Source organism: Oncorhynchus mykiss, chromosome 28, assembly GCF_057628025.1.
Source record: "Oncorhynchus mykiss isolate SJ-2025 chromosome 28, ASM5762802v1, whole genome shotgun sequence".
In the NCBI taxonomy this organism is placed as follows: Eukaryota; Metazoa; Chordata; class Actinopteri; order Salmoniformes; family Salmonidae; genus Oncorhynchus; species Oncorhynchus mykiss.
The window spans coordinates 23,793,898-23,820,611 of NC_143049.1; the positions used below are offsets into that span (position 1 = coordinate 23,793,898).

The following is a 26,714-nucleotide window of genomic DNA, read 5'->3' on the forward strand; positions in this document are numbered from 1 at the left end:
TTATTCCCTTTTATAAAGATTATTTGGTTGTTGTTACTTTGGAAGATGTGACTCACAATTAGTGAACCACAGAAGGGGGCATGCGGAACATACTTGTAAGCCTGATGAGAGGGCCTCAATAACAGATGGAAGTGGCAGATCTACGCCTAGTCTCCCTATGCAGATGGGTTGCCTCCCACATGAACAATGTTCCAGCATAAACTGTGTGCAGTTGTGCTGTTGCCCTAGGTCTGGGATTTCCATAGACTAGAGCAGTGGCTCCCAACCTTTTTTGGGTTAGTGCACACCAACTGAATTTTGCTCTACCCAGAGTACCCCCTGAAGTACCACCACCTGTGCATTTTAACAGTAATGCTTCTAACACACCGACCGCATCATTGTGCACAATAGTATGCAGCAGCATCTAGATATGTATGCAACAAAAGTTCAACATTCACCTTCTGCTACCATTTCTTTCAAGCCGGCTACGCATACAGTTTGACGCACACGTTCGATAAATCCACCGAATGCTCTGCAACGCAATGCTGCATGGCAAACACAGTTTTTCATTGGAAATTCTTGTAATTCTAGTTTACCAAAAAAGCGCCAGGGGGCGCTTGCTGTTTGGCCCCAGTGCGTCCTAGCCACGCATGCGCCCAAAGTCCAGGCCTGACCGTCTCGTCCCCCAGTGCTATCATGTCTGCCGTCTGAATGGTTTGTATTTGCTAGCCGGCTCGTTTGAAAAAGTATCTGGTGGAGGTCGAGTGGGTAAGATAAGCAAAGTGGAAGTTGTGTGAAGTGTATTTAGCTAGCTGGCCATGTCCATAATTTCATTGCAACATTGGCTAGTACAGAACTGAAGATTGAGCTTCTAAACGAGCTAACGTTAACCTTCTAACGTTAGCTAGCTACCTGAATTAGCAGCGTGTATATCTTTCAGCTAATGTAAACCAAGCCGAATAGCTAGATTATTTGTTTTGTCTGACCTAGCTAACTGTGCATGCATTTTTAAATAACATTACGGCCAGTTAGGACTTGTAAATGCCTCTAAAATATTGCATTTAGCCAGCGTCCACGCTCATGTCATGTAGCTTTAGCTTGCCAATATAATAGCTGATCACGGCGTTAACGTTCGTCAACTAGCTAACTAGGAAGGGAAAAAAACGACCTAACTAATCTAGCATCCTGAGTTTGGGGTTTCTGGTGTTTTCAAAGTTATTGAATCGTTGATACAAGTCAGTTACTCTGAATAAAATCGATGAATCTCTGATCCCAACAGAGAAATACAAATCCGCCATGGCGGACATCAAGAACTTCCTGTATGCTTGGTGTGGGAAGAAGAAACTAACACCCAGCTATGACATTCGAGCCGCTGGAAACAAAAACCGACAGAAGTTTCTGTGTGAGGTCAGTTGAATTCTTTCAAATATGTCTATCTGCAAGCATCCGGTAAATAACAGAAGTAGCATATAGTTCATATATATAAAATATTTGTTATTTCTCTTCCAAGGTTCGTATTGACGGATTCAACTACACTGGAATGGGAAACTCCACCAATAAGAAGGATGCCCAGGCAAATGCTGCTAGAGACTTTGTCAATTATCTTGTCCGAGTTGGAGAAATGAATGCAGCAGAAGTCCCAGCCCTTGGGGTCAGTTATAAAAATCTCACCGAAATAGGTTATCAATGAAACGTCACAGTGCAGAGCGATTCATTTGGCTGCTGGGGGACAAGGAGACCCACAGCTCCGCTAAATTCATTGACAACTTCTTGCCGTTTTCCATGGATTGTTAATGAGAGAAATGTGAACTATTTGGTTATATTATGCCTCTTGAGCATAGTAAGAACTACACATTTCTGATTATTCCATGCAAAACAGTTGCGCATAGTGCTAAATATCATCAGTTATACTGCAAGTAACTACATACTTTTCATTATCAGTAAACATCAATTGATCATATAAAATTCAGATACGTGAGCATAGCCTCACGATATCTCTCAATATTGGCCACTATTAATTTGATATTTCAATGATATAAAATTACAGTGAACTATATCTGACAAGTGTGAGTGGTTCAGGGGCCAAGCACTTTAATAATGTTGACATATTGCTTTACTAATTTCATATGTATATACTGTATTCTATTCTACTGTATTTTAGTCAATGCCACTCCAACATTGCTCGTCCTAATAATTTATATATTTAACTCCATTATTTTTCTTTGGATTTGTCTTTTGTGAATTGTTAGATATTACTGCACCGAGTGAGCTAGGAACACAGGCATTTTGCTACACCCGCAATAGCATCTGCTAAATATGTGACCAATAAAATTTGATTTAAGTGACTCTCACTTATCTGAAATAACATGATCAATTGATGTTTACTGATAATGAAAAGCATGGAGTTATTTGCTGTATAACTCTAATAGGGCTAAAAGGATTAGTCGGAAATGTGTAGATAGCTAATTCTGACATTAACATGGTTCTAACATTTATTTAACAATCCCTTGAACAGCACATAGTTATCAATGTTTTTACCAGAGCAAGGGATCTCCTTGCCACCCAGCAACCAAATTGAACGCTCTGCACCATTTTTTACATTTTATTGATAACAAACCATACTTTTTATCATCCAAGATTAAACATTTGGTGATGGACATGTTATTACGGTATTAAACATTATTTTCCTGTTAATAGGCAAGTGGACCTGACTTCAGTGTACCTGACTGTGGAGGAGGGGGTGAAGGAGGGAATGTTGGCTTTGGAAGTCTTCCTCCAAGTGGACCTATCCCTCCTCACCTGGTTGTGAAAGCTGAGCAAGGTACTTGGCTGACTTCACCAAATGCTTGTAGGTCTGTACACAGTCTATGTTCTGTTAACTACATTCCCATGGCGTCATAACTCATCTCGTTTAACTTTTGCTTCAGTGAATGCACCTTCTGCGCCAGTCCCAGGTGTCACTGGTTTGGGATATTCGGGCGGTAGCGGCAATTTTTCCGGAGGTGGCTCAAACAGCAATGCTCCGTGGGATCGTGGGGCCAATCTAAAGGACTACTACTCAAAGAGAGATGAGCAGGAGGCACAGGCGGTAGGACCTGTCATTTCACTATTTTTACAAGGCATTGTTTCATATCTATTAGCTATCTTTATGCTGAAATATATTTAATTTAAGAAATGCATTTGTAGTAATTCAGTCTTCACGCATGCCTGATTTGAACCTTTGAAGTGTTTATTTTCCCCATCAAGACTCTGGAGTCTGAGGAGGTAGATCTGAACGCAGGACTCCATGGCAACTGGACTTTAGAGAACGCCAAGGCCCGTCTGAACCAATTTTTCCAGAAGGAGAAGAATCAAACTGATTACAAATACAGCCAAGTTGGGCCTGACCACAACAGGTCAGGAGGATGGGAAAATATTTTGGCCTGGAAGTTGATCAGTTAGCCTGGTGGAACCAGCCTGAACTCTGGTAACGCAGCGACCAGGCTGGTTCCAATAGGAGATTTTCCATAGATTCATTTATATAATAGTTTATCAGGAATATTGCTCCAAAGCATTCATGACAAACCAAAGAACCTACATACAGGTAACTGCCAAAATAAAGTGAACACGAGGAAATGAGGGATACAAAGTATATTGAAAGCATGTAATTCCACACAGGTGTGGTTCCTGAATTACTTAAGCATTTAACATCCCATCATGCATGTTTTAAAAATGCCCAGTTGCCCATTATTTTGGCTACCATGGCAAGAAGAAGCAATCTCATTGACTTTGGAAGAAGCGTCTCAAAGGAGCATAGGAGGTTTAAAGGGTGTTTGTGTGTGTCTTGGTCACCGGATCTCAACCCAATGGAACACTTAATTTGAGATTAAATTATGGATTTTCTTGTGGAAAAATGGCTTCGCATCCCTCCAATAGAGTTCCATACGCTTGTAAAAATCTATGCCAAGGCACATTGAAGCTGTTCTGTCGACTCGTGGTCCCATGCCCTATTAAGACACTTTATGTTGGTGTTTCCTTTATTTTGGCAGTTACCTGTACATTAGTTATGGGGACTGTATGTTTTTCTGCTGGACTTATATGGAGACAGAGCCCTCCTGGGTGTGCGGTTAACACCTGAGAGATCTCGGTTAACTTTTCTCAGGTCATTTTGGAGCTATTTATACCTCAACCATAGAGATCCTGTAATCCCATAATTAATTATATGATCTCTGACCTCAACCAATACCTTACTAGTACAATATTGATCCTATTTTAATTTAACTGGCCTCGGTCAGTAATTCTGAATGTGAATAGTAGTGGAGATGTGATGCCAGAATTCACAACCTACCTTGTCAAGACATGTGACATCCTTTAGGCTGCACTAAAGTTGTTATATGGTTGCATCCACAATGGGGGATGGAATGGGCAGATTATTGTGTGGTTTTGATTTCTGGTGTCACTTGTTCCACTAGGGATGGGGCAGTGGCTGAGGTGATAAAGTTGATTGTTGATTGAAGTCTGGCAGAAAAACATACTGGCTCCCCCAAGGGCAAGGGTTATCATCAGACTGGACAATAGGCTTCTCAAGCTCAGAGGTCAGTTGGTCCAATGATTGATACATGTTTTATCTACTGTAAAAACACGAGTTACACATTATTCAGATTTTTCATAGAAAGTGAATCAGGCTTAGTAACATTATGGATGATGGTGTTTTTTTGCTTCTACTTCAGGAGCTTTATTGCTGAGATGCAGTTATTTGTAAGACAGCTTGGCAGAAGTAAGTACAAACTTTTCATTGAACACAAACTGAATTGTCCTATCAGATGTAAAATGCTTTGTTTACGTTTTTGAACAGGAGTCAGAAATATTAGATTTTTCCAAATTCAGGAGAAAATGTAAACACTGAACCTAGTTTAGTAGCTTTCTGGAGACAACAAATATGTGACTTCAGAATAAGAAATACATTTTCATTTGTTTTGTAGAGATAATTGCCCGCGAGCATGGCTCTAACAAGAAGCTTGCAGCCCAGTCCTCTGCGCTGTCTATCGTCCGTCAACTTTACCATCTGGGTGTCATTGAGCCTTATTCTGGCGTCACTAAGAAGAAAGAGGGGGAAATTGTATGTAACGTGTGTTACTGCTGATAAAATATTTGGTGTTATTACACTGATTTATTAATGACGTGGTCTTAATGTTGTATGTTTTGTTTGTTCACCTTATTTTATATGTCTCAAGGTTCGAACTAAGTATGCAGCAAGTCTTTTTAACTTACAGTTGAACCTTGGTGTCTTCACAGTTGGAAGCTTTTGAGGTGAATGTGGTGGATGAACTGCAACATCAGCTGCAGAGTATGGCCCAAGAACTGGGTGTTGCAATTCCACCTCCGGTAAGTCAAATTTATATGATTACATTTATTAACCTTTATACAGTTTCAATTAGTGTCTGTCCTATCACACTGAAAACCAAAGAAAAGTACTTTGTCATTTAATATGAGGATTATGAGTTAAACCTTTTTCCTGTCCCCAGCCACCTGATCCAAGTACTCCAGTGTCTTTGGTCCAAGGGAAGATGGCTGTGTTTGAGCCCTCCCAGAAACAGAGCATGGCCGGGGTGGTGCCGTGGTCCCCTCCGCAAGTCAACTGGAACCCCTGGACCAGCAGCAATATTGACGATGGACCACTAGCATTTGTGTGTCAAAGACTTGTTTCTAGCTGTACATTTACTAAAAGAAATGCAACAATATATCTGTGTTTTCTACTGTTATTCTCTTCATAATCTGACCTTTCTCAAAACTAAAGCAGTCTATTTTGTCATGGTAGGCCATCCATCCTATCTAAAAGTATCATTTACGTTTCCCCCTAGTGCACCCCAGAGCAAATCAGCACTGACCTCCATCATGAGCTGACTTATCAATTGGAACAAGATCAAAGCCTACAGAAGGTATGTTGTTGCCCTCACTTAACTGCGATTAAGTTATTCCTAATGAAAACGGGACAAAGACACACCCTGTTTTGGGGGATTTTCACATTTTATCCTTAGAAATGGCTCTTTGGAAGTAGAGTTGTTGACACGTATTTGATATTTGTATCTTAAAGCATAATTGAGAAATAATTAATTGAATTTGGAATATTTGTACATTTTGGCTGTACCCAGGCCTCCTTTAAGACTCCATAATGTTTCATATATGTAGGTGCTACAAAGCAAAAATTGTTGTCATATGAAGCTTTACCGCTTGCCCTGTAATATTAGTATTTAGATTTACAAAAAACAATTAGCATTTAAAGGTGCAAAATGCCCAAATCGCTCTGCCATTTCCTGGTTGCTAAAATGCTAATAGTTCGCACAATTTTAGTTTGTGACAAAACAAGCAATATATTGTAGAGAATCATTGTACCACCTAAACTGGTGATGTCTTTTCAATAACCAAAAATATTGTATTTTTGGCTTGTTTGAAGCTGGTGTACAAATTCGAAAGAAAAAGATGCAAAAACTAAACTTATGAATGGGAGAGAGCGCACATAGAACAGATCTACCACTTCTTAGATTGGCTTTCAACCAGATGACAGATCCACAAATCACATATCTATATGAATTTGGCCGGGTCGCCCAAAAAGATAGGTATTCAGACTCCTTTACTTTTCCCACATTTTGTTACGTTACAGCCTTATTCTAAAATGAATTAAATAAATAAAAATCCTTGGCAATCTACACACACTACCCCATAATGACCAAGTGAAAATAGGTTTTTAGAAATGTTTACACATTTATAAAAAATATACCTTATTTACATAAGTATTTGGACTCTTTGCTATGATACTCAAAATTGAGCTCAGGTGCATCCTGTTGTCATTGATCATCCTTAATGTTTCTACAACTTTGTTGGTGTCCACCTGTGGTAAATTCACACACCTATCAATAGAAGGTCCCACAGTTGACAGTGCACGTCAAAGCAAAAACCAAGCCATGAAGTTGAAGGAATTGTCCGTAGAACTCCGAGACAGGATTGTGTTGAGGCACAGATCTGGGTAGGAGTTCAAAAAAAATGGCAAGCATTGAATGTCCCCAGGAACACAGTAGCCTCCATCATTCTTAAATGGAAGAAGTTTGTAAGCACCAAGACTCTTCCTAGAGCTGGTCACCCGGCCAAACTGAGTAGTCGGGGGAGAAGGGCCTTGGTAAGGGATGTGACCAAGAACCCGATGGTCATTCTGACAGAGTTCCTCTGTGGCGATGGGAGAACCTTCCAGGAGGACAACCATTCCTGCAGCACTCCACCAGTCAGGCCTTTATGGTAGAGTGGCCAGACGGAAGCCACTACTCAGAAAAAGGCATATGACAGCCCGCTTGCTGTTTGCCAAAAGGCACCTGAAGATTCTCAGACCATGAGAAACCAGATTCTCTGGTCTGATGAAATCAGGATTGAACTCTTTGGCCTGAATGCCAAGCGTCACATCTGGAAGGAACATGGCACCATCCCTATGGTGAAGCATGGTTGTGGCAGTATCATGATGTGGGGATTTATTTCACTGGCCTGGGACTGGGAGACTAATCAGGATTGAGGGAAAAATGAATGGAGCAAAGTACAGAGAAATCCTTGATGAAAACTGGCTCCAGAGCGCTCAGGACCTCCGACTGGGACGAAGGTCCACCTTCCAACAGGGCAAAGACCCTAAGCACACAGCCAAGACAATGCAGGGTTGGCTTCGGGACAAGTGTCTGAATGTCCTTGAGTGGCCCAGCCAGAGCCCGGACTTGAACCCGATCGAACATCTCTGGAGAGACCTGAAAATATCTGTGCAGCAACGCTCCCTATCCAACCTGACAGAGCTTGAGAGGATCTGCAGAGAAGGGAAGAAACTCCCCAAATATCGTTGCCAAAGGTGCTTCAACAAAGTGCTGAGTTAATGGTCTGAATACTTATGTAAATGTGATTTCTTTTATACATTTTTTGAAATGTGCAAAAATGTCAACCTGATTTTTGCTTTGTCATTGTGGGGTATTGTGTGTAGATTGATGACAGGAAAAAGCAATTTAATCATTTTTAGAGTAAGGCTGTAACCTAACAAAATGTGGAACAAGTAAGGGGTCTGAATACTTTCTGAAAGCACTGTACCTGTTGCAGCTTTAATTTATGAATATTGAAAAATAAAACGTGAATATTGAAAATATACCATTTCTGATTGGGCTAATTGTTCAATATATTCTTGAGCATACTATATTCTACTGGCATATCAAAGTTCCAGAGTGGGATCTCTGATACTTTTAGAGTTATGATCCAATTAGTAAACATTACCAATGTGAAAATGGATTCAAAATGGTCACCCATTGCTGTTGATTTGCAGGATGTAGACTGATACAAGTAATATGAGGGGTGTGATTGGTTACATTGCCTACTATGCCAGTTTCTCTGTATACAATTGGCGATAACATTAAAACTATCAGAGATCCTGCTCTGGTACTTTGATATGCCAATAGTCTTAGAGGAGGCGGCCTGTGCAAGGCCAAAATGTCACAAATATTCCAACTTCAATGAATAATGTATTATTATGCTTTTAGATCAATTGTAAAATATATCTTCCTTCAAATGACCATTCTATGGATCAAATCAGAAACATTTTGGATTTTTTTGGTCTGGCTTCGTGAGGAATCACTCAATTATCTTGAGTTAGTGTTAAATTATGTCCTATTATCAGTCCCTCCAGGATTCCTGGTTTCTGTGATCACATGTTTTTGTGTGCCAAATCAACTATTCCCCGCATATTATGTGAGAGCTTGCAAATTTGACCAATCACCACACTTTTTCCACAAACAGTCAAATCATCGCAATATTATCACATAAAACTGACCCCCCACCGCTGTACAAAAAGAGGGCTCACGATTTCAACATTTTTCGCGTATGGTTCAATCAAGCCACATATCAACAAACCTTTCCCACATCGGCACATTTTTGTGACAAATTGGACAATCGTATATTGCTATGCAAAATATCAGAATTTTGCATGGGACTGTGTTGTGTCTGACTGTCATGCAAAAACGTGTCTCCTAGGTCATTGGGGAGCGAGACGGGCTTCCAGTGAAGAAATTTGAGGAGGAGATAATGACTGCCGTTCAGGGCAGCTCAGTGGTGATCATTCGAGGGGCGACCGGCTGTGGCAAAACCACCCAGGTTCCTCAGTACATCCTGGATCAGTTCATCAAGAGTGGGAGGGCGTCCGAGTGTAACATTATTGTAACCCAGGTAAGACTCGAAATTAAATATTCATGTATTTGAATATTTTCCTTGCTTGTGATGGAATAATGCCTTTGTTGTCCAATTGGGAAATGTTGTTTGTGGCATTGTGTAAACATTAATACATTACAGACAAACACAGGCCTAGGACTGTTACATACAAGATAAATAGAATATTAAAGTGCAGATATCTGAATGGCTGCTATTTCACGGTCACCCCTTCCCATCTTTGTCAGCCCCGGCGTATCAGTGCAGTGTCTGTGGCAGAGCGTGTTTCCTACGAGAGAGGAGAGGATGTCGGTAAGAGCTGTGGGTACAGCGTCCGCTTTGAATCCATCCTCCCACGACCCCATGCCAGCATCATGTTCTGCACTGTTGGTAAGGGTCTCTTATTTTCATTTGTTATTCATAATTTAGGTGTTTTATGTAGTTAATACAACTGGGGTTGAGAATAGTTCAGGTTAAGAATAGCAGAAGGTACATGGAATTATATGAATACTATATAGCATAATTTGGTGTATTTCTCTATTTCCAGGTGTGTTACTGCGGAAGCTGGAAGCAGGTATTCGCGGGATCAGCCATGTGATTGTGGATGAAATCCACGAGAGAGACATCAATGTACGTATGTCTGATGGCCCCCCCCAACTAATTGTAATCCTTAGGGGTACCGATTGAGCCTAGTTCTGGACTAAAAAGTACTCTCAATGGAGAGTCTCAATTGTGAATGGTTTGTAGTCCAGGACTAGGCTTATTCTGTGTCTGGGAAATCAGCCCTCGGTGTACTAAAGTAAGTAATGATTACTTTTTTGCTCTTCCCAGACTGACTTCCTCATGGTGGTGCTGAGGGACGTGGTCCACACCTACCCAGAGGTCCGCATCATCCTCATGTCTGCCACCATCGACACCACCATGTTTAGAGAGTACTTCTTCAACTGCCCTGTCATCGAGGTGTTCGGCCGCACATTCCCAGTACAAGGTAAGAGCTCAGTCAAATGGAGCTCGCAAACTTTCTTAAATCATCTAACCTTCATATCTTCCAGTTTATGGGCTTGTAATGGATAGCTATGAATGGTTGTATCTTTTCCAGAGTACTTTTTGGAAGATTGTATTCAGATGACACATTTCATTCCACCTCCGAGTGATAGAAAGAGGAAGGACAAGGATGAGGAAGGAGGAGATGAAGAGGTATGGAATAGTACTTTGTCGGTCATAAGCACAGAGAACCATTTCATTTAACCACTGTTTGTTCTATGGAAGTGTGTTCTATGTGTATGTTTCTTCCTCTTGTTTGTCATAGGCCAACTGTAATGTGATATGTGGGCCAGAGTACACCCCAGAGACTAAGCGCTCTATGGCCCAGATGAATGAGAAGGAGACTCCCTTTGAGCTGGTGGAGGCCCTGCTGAAGTACATCGAGACCCTCCAGGTGGCCGGGGCTGTGCTCGTCTTCCTGCCCGGCTGGAACCTCATCTACTCCATGCAGAAACACCTGGAGATGAACCCACACTTTGGTGTGTGGTCTCAATACGAATCAGTGGTTCTCCCATAGAAAAACTGTTGGTCAAAGTATTTGGATTGATGTCAACAAATGCATTGTTTTCATTTTAGCCCCATATCACCCAAGTTTCTGCCATAGAAATGCTGTTGATTGTAATTGTAATGACACCAGTGAATTGACTTGTTATTAATTTTGTTTCACCCAGGGAGTCAACGGTACCTGATTCTGCCTCTCCACTCTCAGATCCCCAGAGAGGAACAGAGGAGGGTATTTGAGCCTGTGCCTGAAAACATCACCAAGGTCAGTCAGGCAGGGTCTCAGGGTTTTTCCTGTAAAGGTTTATAATGATTTATCTGTTATTGTTATTTTTGTTATTTATATTTTATCCTTTTCAGGTGATCTTGTCAACAAACATTGCAGAGACCAGTATTACTATCAATGATGTAGTATATGTCATCGACTCTTGCAAGTAAGTTTCTCACTTGATATACTGTACTTTAAATTATTAAATGATCATTGCATGGGAGTGTAGCTACTAATGACCCCCAATTATTTTGTGTTTTCTCTAAGGCAGAAAGTGAAACTGTTCACATCTCACAACAACATGACCAACTACGCCACAGTCTGGGGCTCCAAGACCAACCTGGAGCAGAGGAAGGGTCGTGCCGGCCGCGTCCGGGCTGGCTTCTGCTTTCATCTGTGTAGCAGAGCACGCTTCGACAAGTAAGTCTCTGGGACCCGTTGCATAAAACATCTTAAAGGTGCAATATGCAGAAATCGCTCTGCCATTTCCTGGTTGCTAAAATGCCAATATTTAGCCTAATTTCAGTCAGTGACTTAACAAGTGTAGAGAATCATTGTATAAAACCGCTGTGAAATATATTTTCCAAAACCAAAAATATAGTATTTTCAGCTGTTTGAAGCTGGTGTACAAAACTGAAAGTAAAAGACGCAAGAACAAACCTTAAGAACGGGAAACAAATAAATATTTCACACAGAACATATCTACCGCTTCTTAGACTTGCTTTCAATGAGAATGACAAATCTATAACTCACTTTTCTATGTGTGTTTGCTTGAGTCTTCTTGGTTATGAAGCTACAAGCTTGGCACACCTGTAATTGATTTTTGTATTTGAGGAGTTTCTCTCATTCTTCTCAGCAGATCCTCTCAAGCTCTGTCAGGTTGGATAGGGAGTGACGCCGCACCGCTATTTTCAGGTCTCTCCAGAGATGTTTGATTGGGTTCAAGTCCGGGCTCTGGCTGGGCCACTCAAGGACATTCGGACACTTGTCCCGAATCCACTCCTGCATTGTCTTGGCTTTGTGCTTAGGGTCATTGTCCTGTTGGAAGGTGAACCTTCGTCCCAGTCGGAGGTCCTGAGCGCTCTGGGTCAGGTTTTCATCAAGGATCTCTCTGTACTTTGCTCTGTTCATCTTTCCCTCGTTCCTGACTAGTCTCCCAGGCCCTGCTGCTGGAAAAACATCCTCACATCATGATGCTGCCACCACCATGCTTCACCGTAGGGATTTTACCAGATTTCCATCAGACATGACGCTTGGCATTCTGGCCAAAGAGTTCAATCTTGGTTTCATCAGACCAGAGAATCTTGTTTCTCATGGTCTGAGAGTCTTCAGGTGCCTGTTGGCAAACTCCAAGCAGGCTGTCATCTACCATAAATGCCTGATTGGTGCAGAGCTGCAGGAATGGTTGTCCTTCTGGAAGGTTCTCCCATCTCCACAGAGGAACTTTAGAGCTCTGTCATAGTGACCATCGGGTTCTTGGTCAACTCTAGGAGGAGTCTTGGTGGGTCTAAACTGTTTTAATTTAAGAATGATGGAGGCCACTGTGTTCTTGGACGTTCAAAACTGCAGACATTTTTTTGTACCCTTCTCCATCTCGGAGATCTATGGTCAATTCCTTCGACCTCATGGCTTGGTTTTTATCTGACATGCATTGTCAACTGTGGGACCTTAGACAGGTGTGTGCCTTTTGCAAATCATGGCCAATCAATTGAATTTACCACATGTGGACACCAATCAAGTTGTAGAAACACCTCAAGGATGATCAATGGAAACAGGATGCACCAAAGCTCCATTTTGAGTCTCATAGCAAAGGGTCTGAATACTTATGTAAAAAGGTATTTTCCCCCAAAAAAATTAATAATAATTATTAGCATCAATATCTAAGAACCTTTTTTTTTTTTAACTTTATTTAACCAGGAAGGGCTCATTGAGATTGAAAATCTATTTTTCAAGAGCGTCCTGGCCAAGATATGCAACACCAAGCCATTACAAAAATGACAGACAAACATCATGAAAAACTACAAGTAATCTAGTAAAAACCATAGAATTCACAAGAGTATAACCAAATCAAAAACAGCAAATTAAAAACATTGACAGGTCAGGGAATCAGTCTCAAGATCATTCATCAGTGATTTAAAAATACCAATCGGGACAAGTTCTTCCAGTTTAAAATTATTTTTTTAAGGCGTTCCAAGACGATGGCGCAGAGTACATAAAAGCCCTTTTACCAAATTCAGTTCGGACATTTGGAACAGTTAGCAGGATAAAGTCCAGCGAACGAAGAGAGTACCCACCACATTTCTGAAGAATAAAAATGCCCAAATAAAAAGGTAGTAAACCCAAAATGGCTTTGTAAATAAAAGTATACAAGTGCCTGAGCCTACGAGTGACGAGAAGGCCTGACAACCCTGGTATACAAAGTGCAGTGGTGCGTAAGGGTTTTGCAGTTTTAAAATACATCTCAAAGTGCCATGGTAAAGAGTGTCAATTGATCTCAAACACTGAGCGGAAGCATTCATATATAAAATATCCCCATAGTCTAGTAAAGGCATAAATGTAGCTGATACTAGCCTCCTTCAGCTTCAATTGTTTTGTAAGTTGTTGAATATGCAATTAAAATTCCAAGATATGTATGAGGTTACAACCTCAATTTCCTTGCCCTGGCGGGTAGTAATAGGTGAAAGTTTCAGAGGTCTATTTCTTCTTGCTTTAGAAAACACCATTAGTTTAGTTTTGTCAGTATTGAGGATAAGCTTCAATTGACACATGGTATGTTGAATAGTATAAAAAGCAGTTTGCAAGTTCTGGAAAGCTTTTGTAAGAGACGAGGCACAACAGTAAATAACAGTATCATCAGCATAAAAATGAAGTTTTGCATTTTGGAAATTTGTCTAAATCATTTATATAAATAGTGAATAGGAGAGGACCAAGTACAGAGCCTTGGGGCACATAATTAAAGACAGACAATTTAACAGACATAAGCCCATCAAATTGAGTGCACTGAGTTCTATCAGACAGATGGTTAGCAAACCATGCAACTGCATGCTCTGAAAGACCTACACTTGACAAACTCTGCCTTTTAGTATAGCATGATCAACTGTATCAAAAGCCTTAGAGAGATCAATAAAAAGTGAGACAGTGCTGTTTTTTGTCAAGGGCTTCGGTGATATAATTTAAAACCTTCATGGCTGCTGTAATTGTGCTATGCTTCTTCCTGAAGCCTGGTACATTGATAAAATAGAGTTAGTAAATAACTATTTTAGCTGTTCACTCAAGGGTTTCAAGTATTTTCACTGGGGGTGACAGCTTTGAGATTGGCCTATAATTATTTTAAAGAGTTGGATCTCCCCTTTTAAAAGTGGTAGGACAAATTTCATTACATTCCGGGGTTAGATTGAACAGATATGTAAGTGGTTCAGCTATGAAATCAGCTGCCAGATTTAAAAAGCAGGGATCCAAAAGATCAGGACCTGCAGGCTTTCTCTGATCTAAGGATTTCAGGGCTTTATGTACCTCCTTCACTGAGAATGGCAAAAAGTTTGACCAGCTCTCACTGGTTCATCCACACAGGGTTGGTTGTACAGAGACAGAGGACACTGAATCAAACAGCCTACCAGATGATACAAAGTGCTCATTGAAACAATTCAGCATTTCAGTTTTGCCATATACAGCAACAGAGTCCTTCAAAACACATGACGGTAATTCATTAACATTACTGTTACCAGACATAGACTTAATAGCCTTCCAAAACTTTCTAGGGTCATTCAGGTTATCAGTGGTAACAGACATAAAATATTCAGACTTGGCCTTCCTGAGAAGAAAATAACACTTGTTTCTTAACTGCCTAAAAATAAGCCAATCCGCATCAGAACATGATTTCCTTGCTTTAGCCCAGACTAGATTACGGTCGTGAATAATACAAGACAGCTCAGAAAACCATGGATTATCCTGCCCTTTAACCCTGAACCTGCAGAATGGGGCATGTTTGTTTGCTTTTTGGAAAAAAACATAATGAAAGAATTTCCAGGCAGTTTCCACATCAGGAATAAGCTCAGTCTTGCTCTAGTCAAAATAAAACAAATCATGAAAGAAAGCCTGCTCATTAAAACACTTCAAATTTCTCTTACAAATAAAACGTGGGTTTGTCTTAGGAACCTTAGTATTTCTAACAGCAACAACAGCACAATGGTCACTTAAATCGTTACAAAAAACACCAACCGCAGAATATTTATGTGGAACATTTGTCAATATCAAATCAATCAGGGTAGATTTATCTGGACATTTAAGATTTGGGCAAGTGGGTGAGTTAATCAACTGGGTAAGATTCATAGAATTACAAAACATTTTAAAATCATCAGACACCGGCTTTAACCAACACCAGTTGAGATCATTTCACTGTAAAGAAGTTTAGACATGAGGTGCGTCAAATAATAAAATGCATCAGCGAGAGCAGAGGGGGGTCTATAACAGCCAATCACAGTTATAGAGAGACACTTTGAAACCTCAATATTCAAAGCAAGAAATTCCAACTGTTTACAAATAGTTTCAGACTTTGTCACACTTACAGGGAATTTAGTTTTTACATATATAGCCACACCCCCACCTTAACTCGATCAGTGCGATAAACATTGTAACCACTTGTGAAAATATCCTTATCAAAAACAGACTTGCTGAGCCAGGTTGCAGAAAACACAATTACATCAGCATCAGTTGATTTAGCCCAAATCCTAACCCCATCAATTTTTTGACAACAGGCTGCGTATATTTAAATGAAAAATACCAAAACCAGATCTTGATTTAAAATCAGAGGTGGTTTGGAGACATTGCATATCAGGGCCAGGGTTAGGTTGCACGTTACCTGATATCAACAAAAGAAGAATAACCAAACAGTAATTTAAAACCATTAGACTTTGGTAGTGACACATTCGTACTGTTCACATGCCACAAATACATCGGCACTTGGACGAGTGTAGCGAGTTCCTGCAGACAAAATGTCTAATGGACGGGAGAGCACATTGTCAGATGTACTCACCCAGCGACAATGTTAGTTTTCTCCAGAGTTCAGTAAAGTCCGTGCACAAAGCAATATCATGAAAATTGTTTCGAAACCTGTTTTCGCTTTGTCATTATGCTGTATTGTGAGTAGATTGCTGAGGAAATTAATTTATTTAATCAATTTTATAATACGGCTGAAACATAACAAAAATGTGGAAAAAGTCAAGGGGTCTGAATACTTTCCAAAGGCACTGTCTTTACATAAGCACAACAGAACTGCAAGAAACAGCTCGGAATGTCTGACTGAAGTACGGCACTAATGTACCTTTTTGTTTTTAAATTACTCGTGTTCAATTTAAAAAAAATGCATGACATAATTGTTTGGTTTACGGGACAATGGGCCAAAATGTGGTACTCTACCGCACAATTCGGGACATGTGGTCACTCAAACTGTATAGTCTCAAAACATGGTTAAAACTATGTTCATATCATGTACGGTCAGTACATGCATCCATAGCTCTGTCCATGAATTTGAGTGTGTTTCCATTTCTCCAGGCCCATCCCTCAGCTTTTTACCAAAACACAGGCGATGTGATGGTTTGTTTCAATTAGTATTCTAGCTTTAACTTTTTCACTTAATTTAAGGGGAAAATTAACTTAAGATGTTTTATGCAACTGGGCCCTGATCTCAACCCTCATTAGCATTGAAGAGATGCCAAACTTCTGTACCCATATTCAAAAAGCCGAGTGCTGATCTCGGATCAGGTTCCTGTGTCCGTGTAATTTTATGAATTCTGCAAAACTGGTCTTAGATCAGCACTACTACTCTGAGATGCTATATGAATATAAACTCTGTTTTTTCACTCTTACCCTTTTATGTCAAAATTGAGTTTGATTTGAATTACACAAGTGATGAATGTGTGCTTCTGTTTCTACCCTTTTCTTCATCCCAGACTGGAGACCCATATGACCCCTGAGATATTCCGTACTCCTCTCCACGAGGTAGCCCTGAGCATCAAGCTGCTGAGACTAGGAGCCATTGGCCATTTCCTTTCCAAGGCCATCGAGCCCCCTCCCCTGGACGCGGTTATAGAGGCAGAACACACACTGAGAGGTGAGTCGTTTTTAGCTTTGACCTTAAAGGATTTGTTTTGTCCTCTAGTGTTCTAGTAAACATTAGAACAACCACCTTGAATAGGGTTGGCATTTACAATTCCTTGATATATTTCACTAGAACTGGATGCTTTGGACACAAATGACGAGTTGACTCCGCTTGGTCGGATCCTTGCAAAGCTTCCAATCGAGCCGCGTCTGGGGAAGATGATGATTATGGGCTGCATATTCAAGTGAGTGCTGCATCAGAATTCATGCATGCATTTTGTAAAACCCTTCCCTAAATGACTATCCATATTGACTCATCTCTATACACAGTTTCATATTTCCAACTAGAAATTGTTTAAATAGTTGGTGCTTTCTTTGCTCTGCTTTCTAGTGTTGGAGATGCGGTGTGCACGATCTCAGCAGCCTCCTGCTTCCCAGAGCCCTTCATCAATGATGGCAAGCGCTTGGGCTATGTGCACCGCAACTTTGCTGGCACCCGCTTCTCAGACCACGTGGCCCTCCTGTCAGTCTTCCAGGCTTGGGACGATGTGAGGTGAGTCCAGGCTTCATAGAAACATGCAACATGTATATCTAGGGGCGGCAGGTAGTCTAGTGGTTAGAGTGTTGGGCCAGTAACCAAAAGGTTGCAAGATCGAATCCTCGAGCTGACAAGGTAAATAAATACCTGTCGTTATGCCCCTGAACAAGGCAGTTAACCCTTGTCATTGAAAATAACATTTGTTCTTAACTGACTTGCCAAGTTAAATGATGGTTACAAAAAAATATATAATTACAAACAAACAATCCTTTCTCATGGATTACAATTAAACAGATGCAACTGATAATTGTGGCTGATACAATTGCAGACAGAACACCGTAATGCCATTCATTGCAGTAGGAAGAGGTGTCAGCTGAATGACCCATTTTTGTTTGGGAATACAATCCTGTTCCTTCTCACTACCTGGCAAATGAAGGTTGTGACAGCTTGTTAACTTGTCTTTTTGTATTGTAGAATGGGAGGTGAGGATGCAGAGTCCAGATTCTGTGAACACAAGAGGCTCAACATGTCCACACTGAGGATGACCTGGGAGGCAAAAGTGCAGCTGAAGGAGATCCTCATCAACTCTGGCTTCCCTGAGGGTAGATTTTTTTTTTCTTCTGTGTCTCAAATGACACCATTTCCCCTATAGTGCACCACCTGGTCAAAAGTAGTGCACATTATTGGGAATAGGGCAGTGGTGTAAAGTACTTAAGTAAAAATACTTTAAAGTGCTACTTAAGTAGTTTTTTGGGGTATCTGTACTTTACCATTTATATTTTTGAATACTTTTACTCCACTACATTCCTTAAGAAAATATAGTACTTTTTACTCCATACTGTTTCCCTGACACCCAAAAATACTAAGACAGGAAACTGGCCCAATTCACGCACTTAAGAGAACATCTTTGGTCATCTCTACTGCCTCTGATCTGGGGGACTCAATAAAAACACATGCTTTGTTTGTAAATTATGTCTGAGTGTTGGAGTGTGACCCTGGCTATCCAAGTTGTGCCAAATTGTTTGCTTAATCTACGGAATTAAAATTATTTATACAGTACTTTTGATACTTAAGTGTATATTTTAGCAATTACATTTTACTTTTGATACTTAAGTATATTTAAAACCAAATACTTTTACTCAAGTAGTATTTTACTGTGTGACTTTTAATTGAGTCATTTTCTATGACAATTGGGTACTTTTTCCACCACTGGAATAGGGTGCCATTTGAGAGACACACCATGTGAACAACCCAATAGTATTGCAGTGTTGGCATAATATACAATCACGTCTGAAATTGTTTTAAAATGTTTTTGATATTTTCATTAGAGTGCTTGATGACACAGATGTTCAATAACGTTGGACCCGACAACAACCTTGACGTGGTCGTCTCTCTCCTGACATACGGCTCCTATCCCAACGTGTGCTACCACAAGGAGAAGAGGAAGATTCTCACCACTGAGGGGCGCAATGCCCTCATCCACAAATGCTCCGTCAACTGCCCCTTCAGCAGCCAGGACATGACCTACCCATCACCGTTCTTCGTCTTTAGCGAAAAGGTAGGATCTCAAATTTAGAGGTCAATAACTACATAATATGAATATACTGGTGTATCATAGGTTGTTTACCCTTTTTTTTGTTTTTGAGCTAAAAGGGTCAATGTTCAGATATATTTTTAAAAAATCATCAAATTGGTCTACAAGCTGCAAGCAACCAAATGTTTTTTTGTGTTTTTTTTTCACCAGATCCGGACTCGAGCCATCTCAGCCAAAGGAATGACACTAGTCAGCCCACTCCAGCTGATCCTGTTTGCCTCCAAGAAAATCACATCAAACGGGGAAATCATTGAACTGGATGATTGGCGAGTGTAGCTACTATCTTTTAAAGTGGTGCAATAGTGTGTGTGTGTGTATATATATATATATATATATATTTATTTATTTTTCCTGCCTATATACCTACACTTCTAAAAAAGGGGGTTAGATTGAGCATGAAAATCGTGAGATCAAGCTGATAAAACCAGTGTTTGTATTCACAGGATCAAACTGAAGATACCGCATAACGTGGCTGGCTGCATAGCTGCTTTGAGGGCTGGAATGGAGGCACTTGTTGTAGAAGTCACCAAAGACCCTGAGTACATCAAACAGCTGGATCCCACAAACGAGCGCATGCTCAACATCATCCGTCAAATCTCCAAGCCCTCCGCAGCTGGGCTTAACCTCATGGTCAACAATAAACGGTAAGATAAACACATGATTAGACATCTCAGCTCTGGGGGGGGGGGTAGGAACATTTAGGATGCATCCCAAATGGCACCCTATTGCCTACATAGTGCACTGCTTTTGACCAGAGCCCAAGCAGCCAGTTTGCTAAACATCAACAAACATGACATACCTTACATACTTGTAGTAGTGAAGTCATGTAGTGGTAATAATGGATTAGTTTACTCTGTGTAGATTATTGACCTTTGTGCACAGTAATCCACTCCACTGGGTAATAGGACAGCATTGTGTTTTGAATACCAAATACAGCTGGTTTACATGTCTTGTCCTTATCAGTTTTGGAGATGGTCCACGTCCTCCCAAGATGGGCAGGTTTGACGGAGGAGGCGGTGGAGGATACCAGGGAGGAGGCGGTGGAGGATACAGGGGAGGAGGTTACAGAGGCGGTGGAGGATACCAGGGCGGTGGAGGATACCAGGGCGGTGGTGGAGGTTACAGAGGCGGTGGTGGAGGTTACAGAGGCGGTGGTGGAGGTTACAGAGGCGGTGGTGGAGGTTACAGAGGTGGTGGTGGTTATGGAGGGGGGAACAGGGGTGGGGGGAACAGGGGTGGTTATGGAGGGGGGAACAGGGGTGGGGGTGGTTATGGAGGGGGCCAGGGATATTAGGGCATTTGAAGGTTAGCTTTTTAGATGTTGTTCATTACATGACGTTTGAGTATTTTTGGCTGTAATGTTAGAAGTGGTTCTATGTAAGGATATTTTAGTTTAGCCTTTTGTGACCCCCCCCCCCCCCCAAATCAAGGTTTTCCCCTGGTATTAAGCATAAAAAAATAATAATTTGTTAGTTTGGCTAATGGAAAATTCCAAAAGTATTTCATGCCATGAGCCTAATTTTGTCAGTTATATACAACTCAAGTATGTTTCCTGCCATTACTAAGTAATAAATTAAATAAAATACATTTTTTCCAACACTGCCAGATTTTCTTAGCAGTTCGTCTGTAAAGGCACAATTCATTTTGAATAACACATTTTATTGAAATGTTCAAAAAGTGCACTTTTGTTTATAGGGCTAGTGCGTACAAAAGCTGGGATCTTTCTCTGAAATGGATACGAACAGAAATATAATCTAACACTTGAAACAAATCAATCTACCTAAAGTAATAACGTATGTTACATGGTAATATACTGAGCAACAGCTACATCCAATAAAATTGTCAGTCTGGTTACTTAAATTGTTTTAACTATTGTGTACAACACATTTATGCTGCAATCCTAGACTCAGGAATTCACCCACATTTTGCGCAGCAATCCTATATCGCCCTTGGTGTTTGACTCCAGTTTGTTTGTGGTGATCTCCAAACTGAGTTTCTGCAGGGCCTTGGAAAGATAATCTGTCTCGTTCTTGTCCCCACTGGCTGTCTGCTCCAGGTCCTCACTCGCTTTGTACAGATTGTCAGGAACAAGAATGGTCACACCATACCCGTGGTTATCATGAATGTGATTGTCGGTCAGCTTCAGCTGGGGCTGAGGGAGAACCTGTGAATAGAAAAAATTGTCACTGATCTATCCTTGGTTTTCTACTTTAGTTGTCACCAACATAACAGTGAAGCTAACAGCCACCTATTTAATTAGGTCTCAGGCTCTGCTTCACTGTGCCACATTTATTACACGTACTTACAATAGCACTGATATCACAGATGTATTCATCATGCTGCTGACAATCTAGGGTTCCTCCTTGATTTAAAGGCTTAAGTTGATTCCTTCCCCAGAATCCCCAATACGTCACCTCACTGGAATTTAGTGGCATTTCCACCTGTACATTTGTATGATACATTTTCCCCTCACATGGAACAGCCATAATGCTGTAACTGGAAGTACTGTATACTATACCTTGAGATTGATTCCACCCTGTGAACCTTTCGAGTCTTTCGCCAGCTGGTTGCTGCAGTGATGGATTTCATTCCGATGCAGCTCTGCAATGCTGCCAGGGTACAACTCCACCCCTGCACCCTGAGAAGGTTAAGTAAATCTGTGCTCATTTTCCTAGTATGTCTGGAGAGAACTTTGTTTTATTTTGCATGTGGCCCCTTAATTTACATCCACACAATTTCATGGCTATATCAACAATCAGATAAGCCATGTAACTCAAAGGCAATCTTTCAAAATGACAACTCTACCTTTGCACCAGATATCTCACAGTTCTTCATGACCAGAGAGGCTCCAGTCAGGACACACACTCCTGTGCCTTGACACTTCAACACACAGTTGTCCAGGGTCAACTGTCCCGACTCCACCACAACAATGCCATCACAGGTTCCATGCTGCACCAATGTCAGGTTCATGAGCATCACCTTGGAGGCTTTGGACGCCACAAAGTTGTCATGGGATGGGTCAGAGTAGAACAGCACCTCTTTCCTTTCTCCTTCTCCTGCAGAGTATAGAACCATTGAGGTATGAAGGTCAACTAATGCGTAACTATCACTTGTCAGGTGTTAACTTTACTTTAACGGATATACAGATATTTTATGACAATGAATATAAAAAAGTAATATCGTATTTACCCTTTATTGTGATGTCGTCTGTGAGGGATGCCAGCGCAACTGCGTGGTACTCTCCTGGGAAGACCACCACCGTGTCCCCAGAGAAGCAGGAGTCCAGAGCGGCTGACAGACTGTCATGCTGCTGGATCAGAGTGTCCGCCGAGAAGTTCTTGATCTAGGGTCACAATGAAATAAAGATAACGTTTTGAAATAACTGAGAACCTGCAATAAATCAAGTTAAAAACAAACATTTTCGCAACAGCAAAACAATTACATGACTGCAGTGAATAACACCAGATCCAGCACACCAACCATGTCTGTTGTCATTATCTGGGCAACAATGTGTGTCACAATCCTTCCAGATGTTCTCTGCCCCTTTCTGCGTTTGTAGATCCTTGGATAGAAGGGTCCATGGCTCCTAAAGACATTTAAAGCAATATCTTGGTATTAAATCAACACTACGGCTCATTACAAGAACTGCTGACAAAAGAACAAGATTAGTTGAGCAGCAATACTAGCTGTTTTACACTGTCAGCATTGGTAGTTGGGTGTTGAGAAAAGCTAGGACAAAAGATCATATCTTACCTGAGTCGCAGGTCTTCCCAGAACTTCAGGAGCCCACAAAGCATTGACATTTCGTAGTATTTTTTCCAGCACTCCACAGCCTCCCCTGGTAAGGCCTCCCCACGGATTTTGGTCTGGAATTTTGTCAAGTCCAGTCGTTTGCTTCGGTACTCCTCCAGGGTCTTGCGGTATCGCTCGCTGATTGGACCAGGGATGGTTCCATCCTGAATGTCATAATACCTGCAAACAAATACACCCCATAGTCCAGGTGAACATTCATGGCTTGTTTTTGGTTGGCTCTGCTGAAATGTGGAGGGTATGCTTACAGCTGTATGCGTTTCTCAATGAGTCCTGCGTACTCGTCACATTCCTCCTCATCATCCCAGTCCCTCCAGAGAAAATCGTAGAAAAACCTGCAGGGAAGCATGAAGACAAAATCTGGAATTTGGATTTACACTGTATTAGAGGAGTTCCCTAATGTTATTCACCTTGCATGTTCCAGATACTCTGCAATGTTGTCTACATCAGCTCCCATCCCTTGTATGGGGTAGACATCCAAGATTGGCACAGAGTAGTCATGTTCCCTCAACACATCTTCAACCAACTCTCTTGGTAAGTTGGCAATGTTTGAGGAATATGGTTCTGCCACAGAAATGGACACTCGAAGAGGGAGGCTTTTTCCTTCGCATGGTGTACAGTTGACCTAGACAGCCAAAGTTCAGGTTTAGGATAATGGTCAGACACTTTGCATCCCCATTATGGCAGAATTGGGGATATGGTACTGTGATCAAGACCTGGGTGCTGAGTGGTAACTTCTTGAGCCATTGTTAACAGATGTAGCTAGCTACCGGTATTTGTTTGGAACGGCAATGTTAGAGGGAGCCCCTGTCAACTAAATAATGTTAACTGTGCCTGTGGCAGTGTGGCGTTAGCAAGCTAATGATTGCTGAGCAAGCTCATTAGTGTCAGCGAATGTGAGCCACATAGAAATGGAATGAATAGAACAGGCGTCCCCATTCAAGTCAATGATAGCATAATGGGTGGACAAGCAGCAGTTGTGAGTGTACCAACAGGAGAAAAGCAAGAAGTAAAACCAGGAAGTGTAGCCATCAATATGTGCTGTGATTTGATTAAACTCAACTGACATTACAAAAAATACATTTCTTTGCATGAGCCACATCAGTTATCATTTGAATTAACATTCTACATTACCATGGAAATGATTTCATCACAATACCAGGCAGCCATTTGCCATTATATTCATATTTATATGCTGAGCCACCTGTATCTAAATATTTGAAATTTAATCTGGATGTAACAACAAAACTACTAGCTAGTAATGTCAGTAATTAAAGGGTAGTGATATCTGGGACAGTCTAAACCCTAACCCTTATATGAAGCATCCGGTTGTCGTTTCCACTCACTACCAAATATGGTAACGAGAGGTAGCCCAGTGGGAGAAGATGGAGCGAAATGGATTTTAGCCGACATTATGCAACATTTCTCATCGATGAAACATTTGATCTCAATACGGGTTTCTGTACCCAAAACTTGAATTTGTTACGAAACGATTGGACTACGTTGAGCAGATTATAGCCTTTGCCAAAGTAAAAAAAAAAAGAAAAAAAAGTTGTTTAGGAGGGCAGGGGCGAGTTGAGTTACTCCGTACGCGCACTTCAGAGTAGGCGGTCCCTAACGGAAATATGCAAATATATGCTACAACGCGCCAATAGGATCTCGCTAGCTCGTGCTTGGTTCTGCCCATTAAGACTCATTTGTTCCCTTTGGAAACGACCAGCTGTGGTCTATCTTGGGTTAGTTATAAACATCTTTGCCTTAACCCTTAAATTATCGTAATCATTTTAATGTTTAAGTTAAATGGGGTAGGGACTGGAACGTCCCAGTGAATTCCGTATAGCAAGGGCCGTAATTAAATTATGTAACTTACGTCGACAAGCACACCCACGAATGGCAGGTCCCCAATATCGCAGTTTACCAACAGGACTTCTGGGGAAGTTTTCCACACTGCAGTCCAAGTGCGTTTGCTGGCAAGTTTTTCTATTATGTAGAAACTTATAGCTTCATCTGCATCCTCTGCCTGTTAAACATGCAAATAAAACATGTGTTAGCGTACATGACTGTGAACATTGTTGGGTTGTCGGTCAGTTGATTCATTAATTAGCTAACTGGGTAGCTAAGGTAAGTGAACGGTATTACTAGCTAGCTAGATCTAGCCACTTACAGAACACTGGCCAATAATATGATCGCAAAAGAGAGCAACACGTTCATCGTAGGTGTATGTCTTGTTGGAGATGAAGATTTGTGGCAAGACTTGGGCCTCTTTAGCATCAAATGGCTCTTCGCTGTCAGGATTTGGCGCCAGAAGTTTCCTTCTCATAGGGACTTTATTCCTTACGATTTGAGGAGCGTCAGCAGCAGAGAATGATGTTGAACCATCATCATAGCTTGGCACCTCACTGTTCGGAATAGTACTGGTATGAGACTGGGCCTTTTCATGGGCCATCTCACTTGAGACAGGTATTTTAAAATGTTCCTTGCTTGCTTTCTGTGCTGTTTCATCATGAAAATCTTCCAGAGGAAACAAAGGATCAGGGGCACAAGTTGCCATTGTATAAGATTTGCTAATAAACGTGATTATTTTCGAAAATAAACCTAGTTCGCTTGCTTACCGTTAGCTAAGGCCAACGACTTTTGCCCCAGCACCGCGAGCCTGGGTTGGTTCAGATTTGAAAATTGAGCGCGAAACGGTCACGAGGTACTAGCAGCAGCCGGAAGTAGCATACGCCATCACAAAACTCTCAGAAAAGAACAGAATAAGTTTGTTCACAAGCGAACTATTTGATAAAGCCAAGTGTCCGAGTGACTCAATTGCAATTTATCTTCTAGACCGTCTGTTTTCATGATTGAGAGATATTGTATATGTAATGGTTTGCTAAAATAGTTTAGCTAGCTAGATTGTGATGGCAAGGTCTTTCAACCAAGGACTCCATAGAGAGCAATAGTAATGGCCTCTATGGGGAAATTAATGAGCTTTTGAGGGTTTTTGGATAAATGCCGAAAATGAGGTCTGTGGTAAACACAGGTTTAGGAGATTTTATACATTTTGTCCTATGAGGTAGTCTTCATCAGCTGATGTTATTGTAAAATGTGAAGTATTTATGTAATCAAAACATAATTCATAATGTTAACTAACTGATTCTCTCATAGGAAAAAAACGTATAAGATCACCTAAGCCTTTTTTAACATCAGACCTTATTTTACAGCATTTATCCCAAGACCCCGTTCATTTCCCCCATAGGAATGGCTGAACAAACCAGAGGTAGAAAATGCTAACTAATTTCAGTTTTTTAGGACTGAAACAAACTATACCACAGAGTTTATAAAAACCAGAGACACAAAGTTTTGAGACTTTTGGGAACGCTTGTGAAGCAGACTCGGCAGATCAGATTGGGGTTGGCAAGGCAATGTAAAAAATAAAATAAAATGTGTCCTCGGTCATTTTCTTGAAATCCAAATGCAAAACCTAGATTTGAGCCAATGTCTTAAGTAACTGAATCTGTCATTACTACAACCTTGTGAAAGTGACAAACTGACATGTTTTGGGTCACTCCGGGATGCTCTGAGTTCCTCTGTCCAGTGTCTGTTCTTTTGCCCATCTTAATCTTTTATTTTTATTGGCCAGTCTGTGATATGGCTATTTCTTTGCAACACTGCCTTGAAGGCCAGCATCCCAGAGTCGCATCTTC

The 26,714-nt window shown here is 41.0% G+C and overlaps 2 protein-coding genes across 4 annotated transcripts; one reads left to right on the forward strand and one right to left on the reverse strand.

Annotated features, from left to right (window-relative positions):
• Positions 1-605: 605 nt before the first annotated feature.
• On the forward strand, positions 606-20,814 carry LOC110508753 (DExH-box helicase 9). Of its 3 annotated transcripts, none has more exons than XM_036966221.2 (28): positions 606-693; positions 1,259-1,386; positions 1,490-1,630; positions 2,677-2,800; positions 2,907-3,067; positions 3,226-3,374; positions 4,689-4,735; positions 4,941-5,077; positions 5,254-5,343; positions 5,484-5,645; positions 5,820-5,897; positions 9,004-9,195; positions 9,423-9,564; positions 9,722-9,804; positions 10,006-10,162; positions 10,274-10,371; positions 10,484-10,697; positions 10,890-10,984; positions 11,080-11,153; positions 11,255-11,407; positions 16,936-17,096; positions 17,217-17,328; positions 17,475-17,636; positions 18,096-18,223; positions 18,950-19,179; positions 19,366-19,481; positions 19,659-19,859; positions 20,179-20,814. In XM_036966221.2, the coding sequence occupies exons 1-28, from the start codon at positions 630-632 to the stop codon at positions 20,507-20,509; spliced, it is 3,930 nt and encodes a 1,309-aa protein (XP_036822116.2). In that variant the 5' UTR covers positions 606-629; the 3' UTR covers positions 20,510-20,814. The 3 variants fall into 3 exon arrangements, with proteins under 3 accessions (XP_036822116.2, XP_021445207.3, XP_090082248.1); XM_021589532.3 differs by having other exon boundaries at positions 612-747; XM_090226122.1 differs by lacking the exons at positions 606-693; positions 1,259-1,386; positions 1,490-1,630; ... (1 more) ...; positions 2,907-3,067; positions 3,226-3,374 and adding an exon at positions 4,431-4,553.
• A 43-nt stretch (positions 20,815-20,857) lies between these two features.
• Positions 20,858-25,974, reverse strand: LOC110508754 (testicular spindle-associated protein SHCBP1L). The gene is made up of 10 exons (XM_021589533.3): positions 25,190-25,974; positions 24,896-25,045; positions 23,436-23,650; positions 23,274-23,360; positions 22,969-23,187; positions 22,696-22,801; positions 22,405-22,558; positions 22,021-22,271; positions 21,734-21,853; positions 20,858-21,379 (listed from the first exon to the last, which is right to left on the reverse strand). The coding sequence occupies exons 1-10, from the start codon at positions 25,574-25,576 to the stop codon at positions 21,122-21,124; spliced, it is 1,947 nt and encodes a 648-aa protein (XP_021445208.1). The 5' UTR covers positions 25,577-25,974; the 3' UTR covers positions 20,858-21,121.
• Positions 25,975-26,714: the final 740 nt, after the last annotated feature.

Coding starts and splice junctions, on each gene's coding strand:
- LOC110508753 (XM_021589532.3), top strand. CDS start 630: ATGCGCCCAAAGTCCAGGCCTGACCGTCTCGTCCCCCAGTGCTATCAT. Junction 9,565..9,721: donor CATCATGTTCTGCACTGTTG/GTAAGGGTCTCT, acceptor CTCTATTTCCAG/GTGTGTTACTGCGGAAGCTG. Junction 19,180..19,365: donor TCTTCGTCTTTAGCGAAAAG/GTAGGATCTCAA, acceptor TTTTTTCACCAG/ATCCGGACTCGAGCCATCTC.
- LOC110508754 (XM_021589533.3), bottom strand. CDS start 25,576: ATGGCAACTTGTGCCCCTGATCCTTTGTTTCCTCTGGAAGATTTTCAT. Junction 25,046..25,189: donor ATATTATTGGCCAGTGTTCT/GTAAGTGGCTAG, acceptor CATGTTTAACAG/GCAGAGGATGCAGATGAAGC. Junction 23,188..23,273: donor ATTGAGAAACGCATACAGCT/GTAAGCATACCC, acceptor ATTTGTTTGCAG/GTATTATGACATTCAGGATG.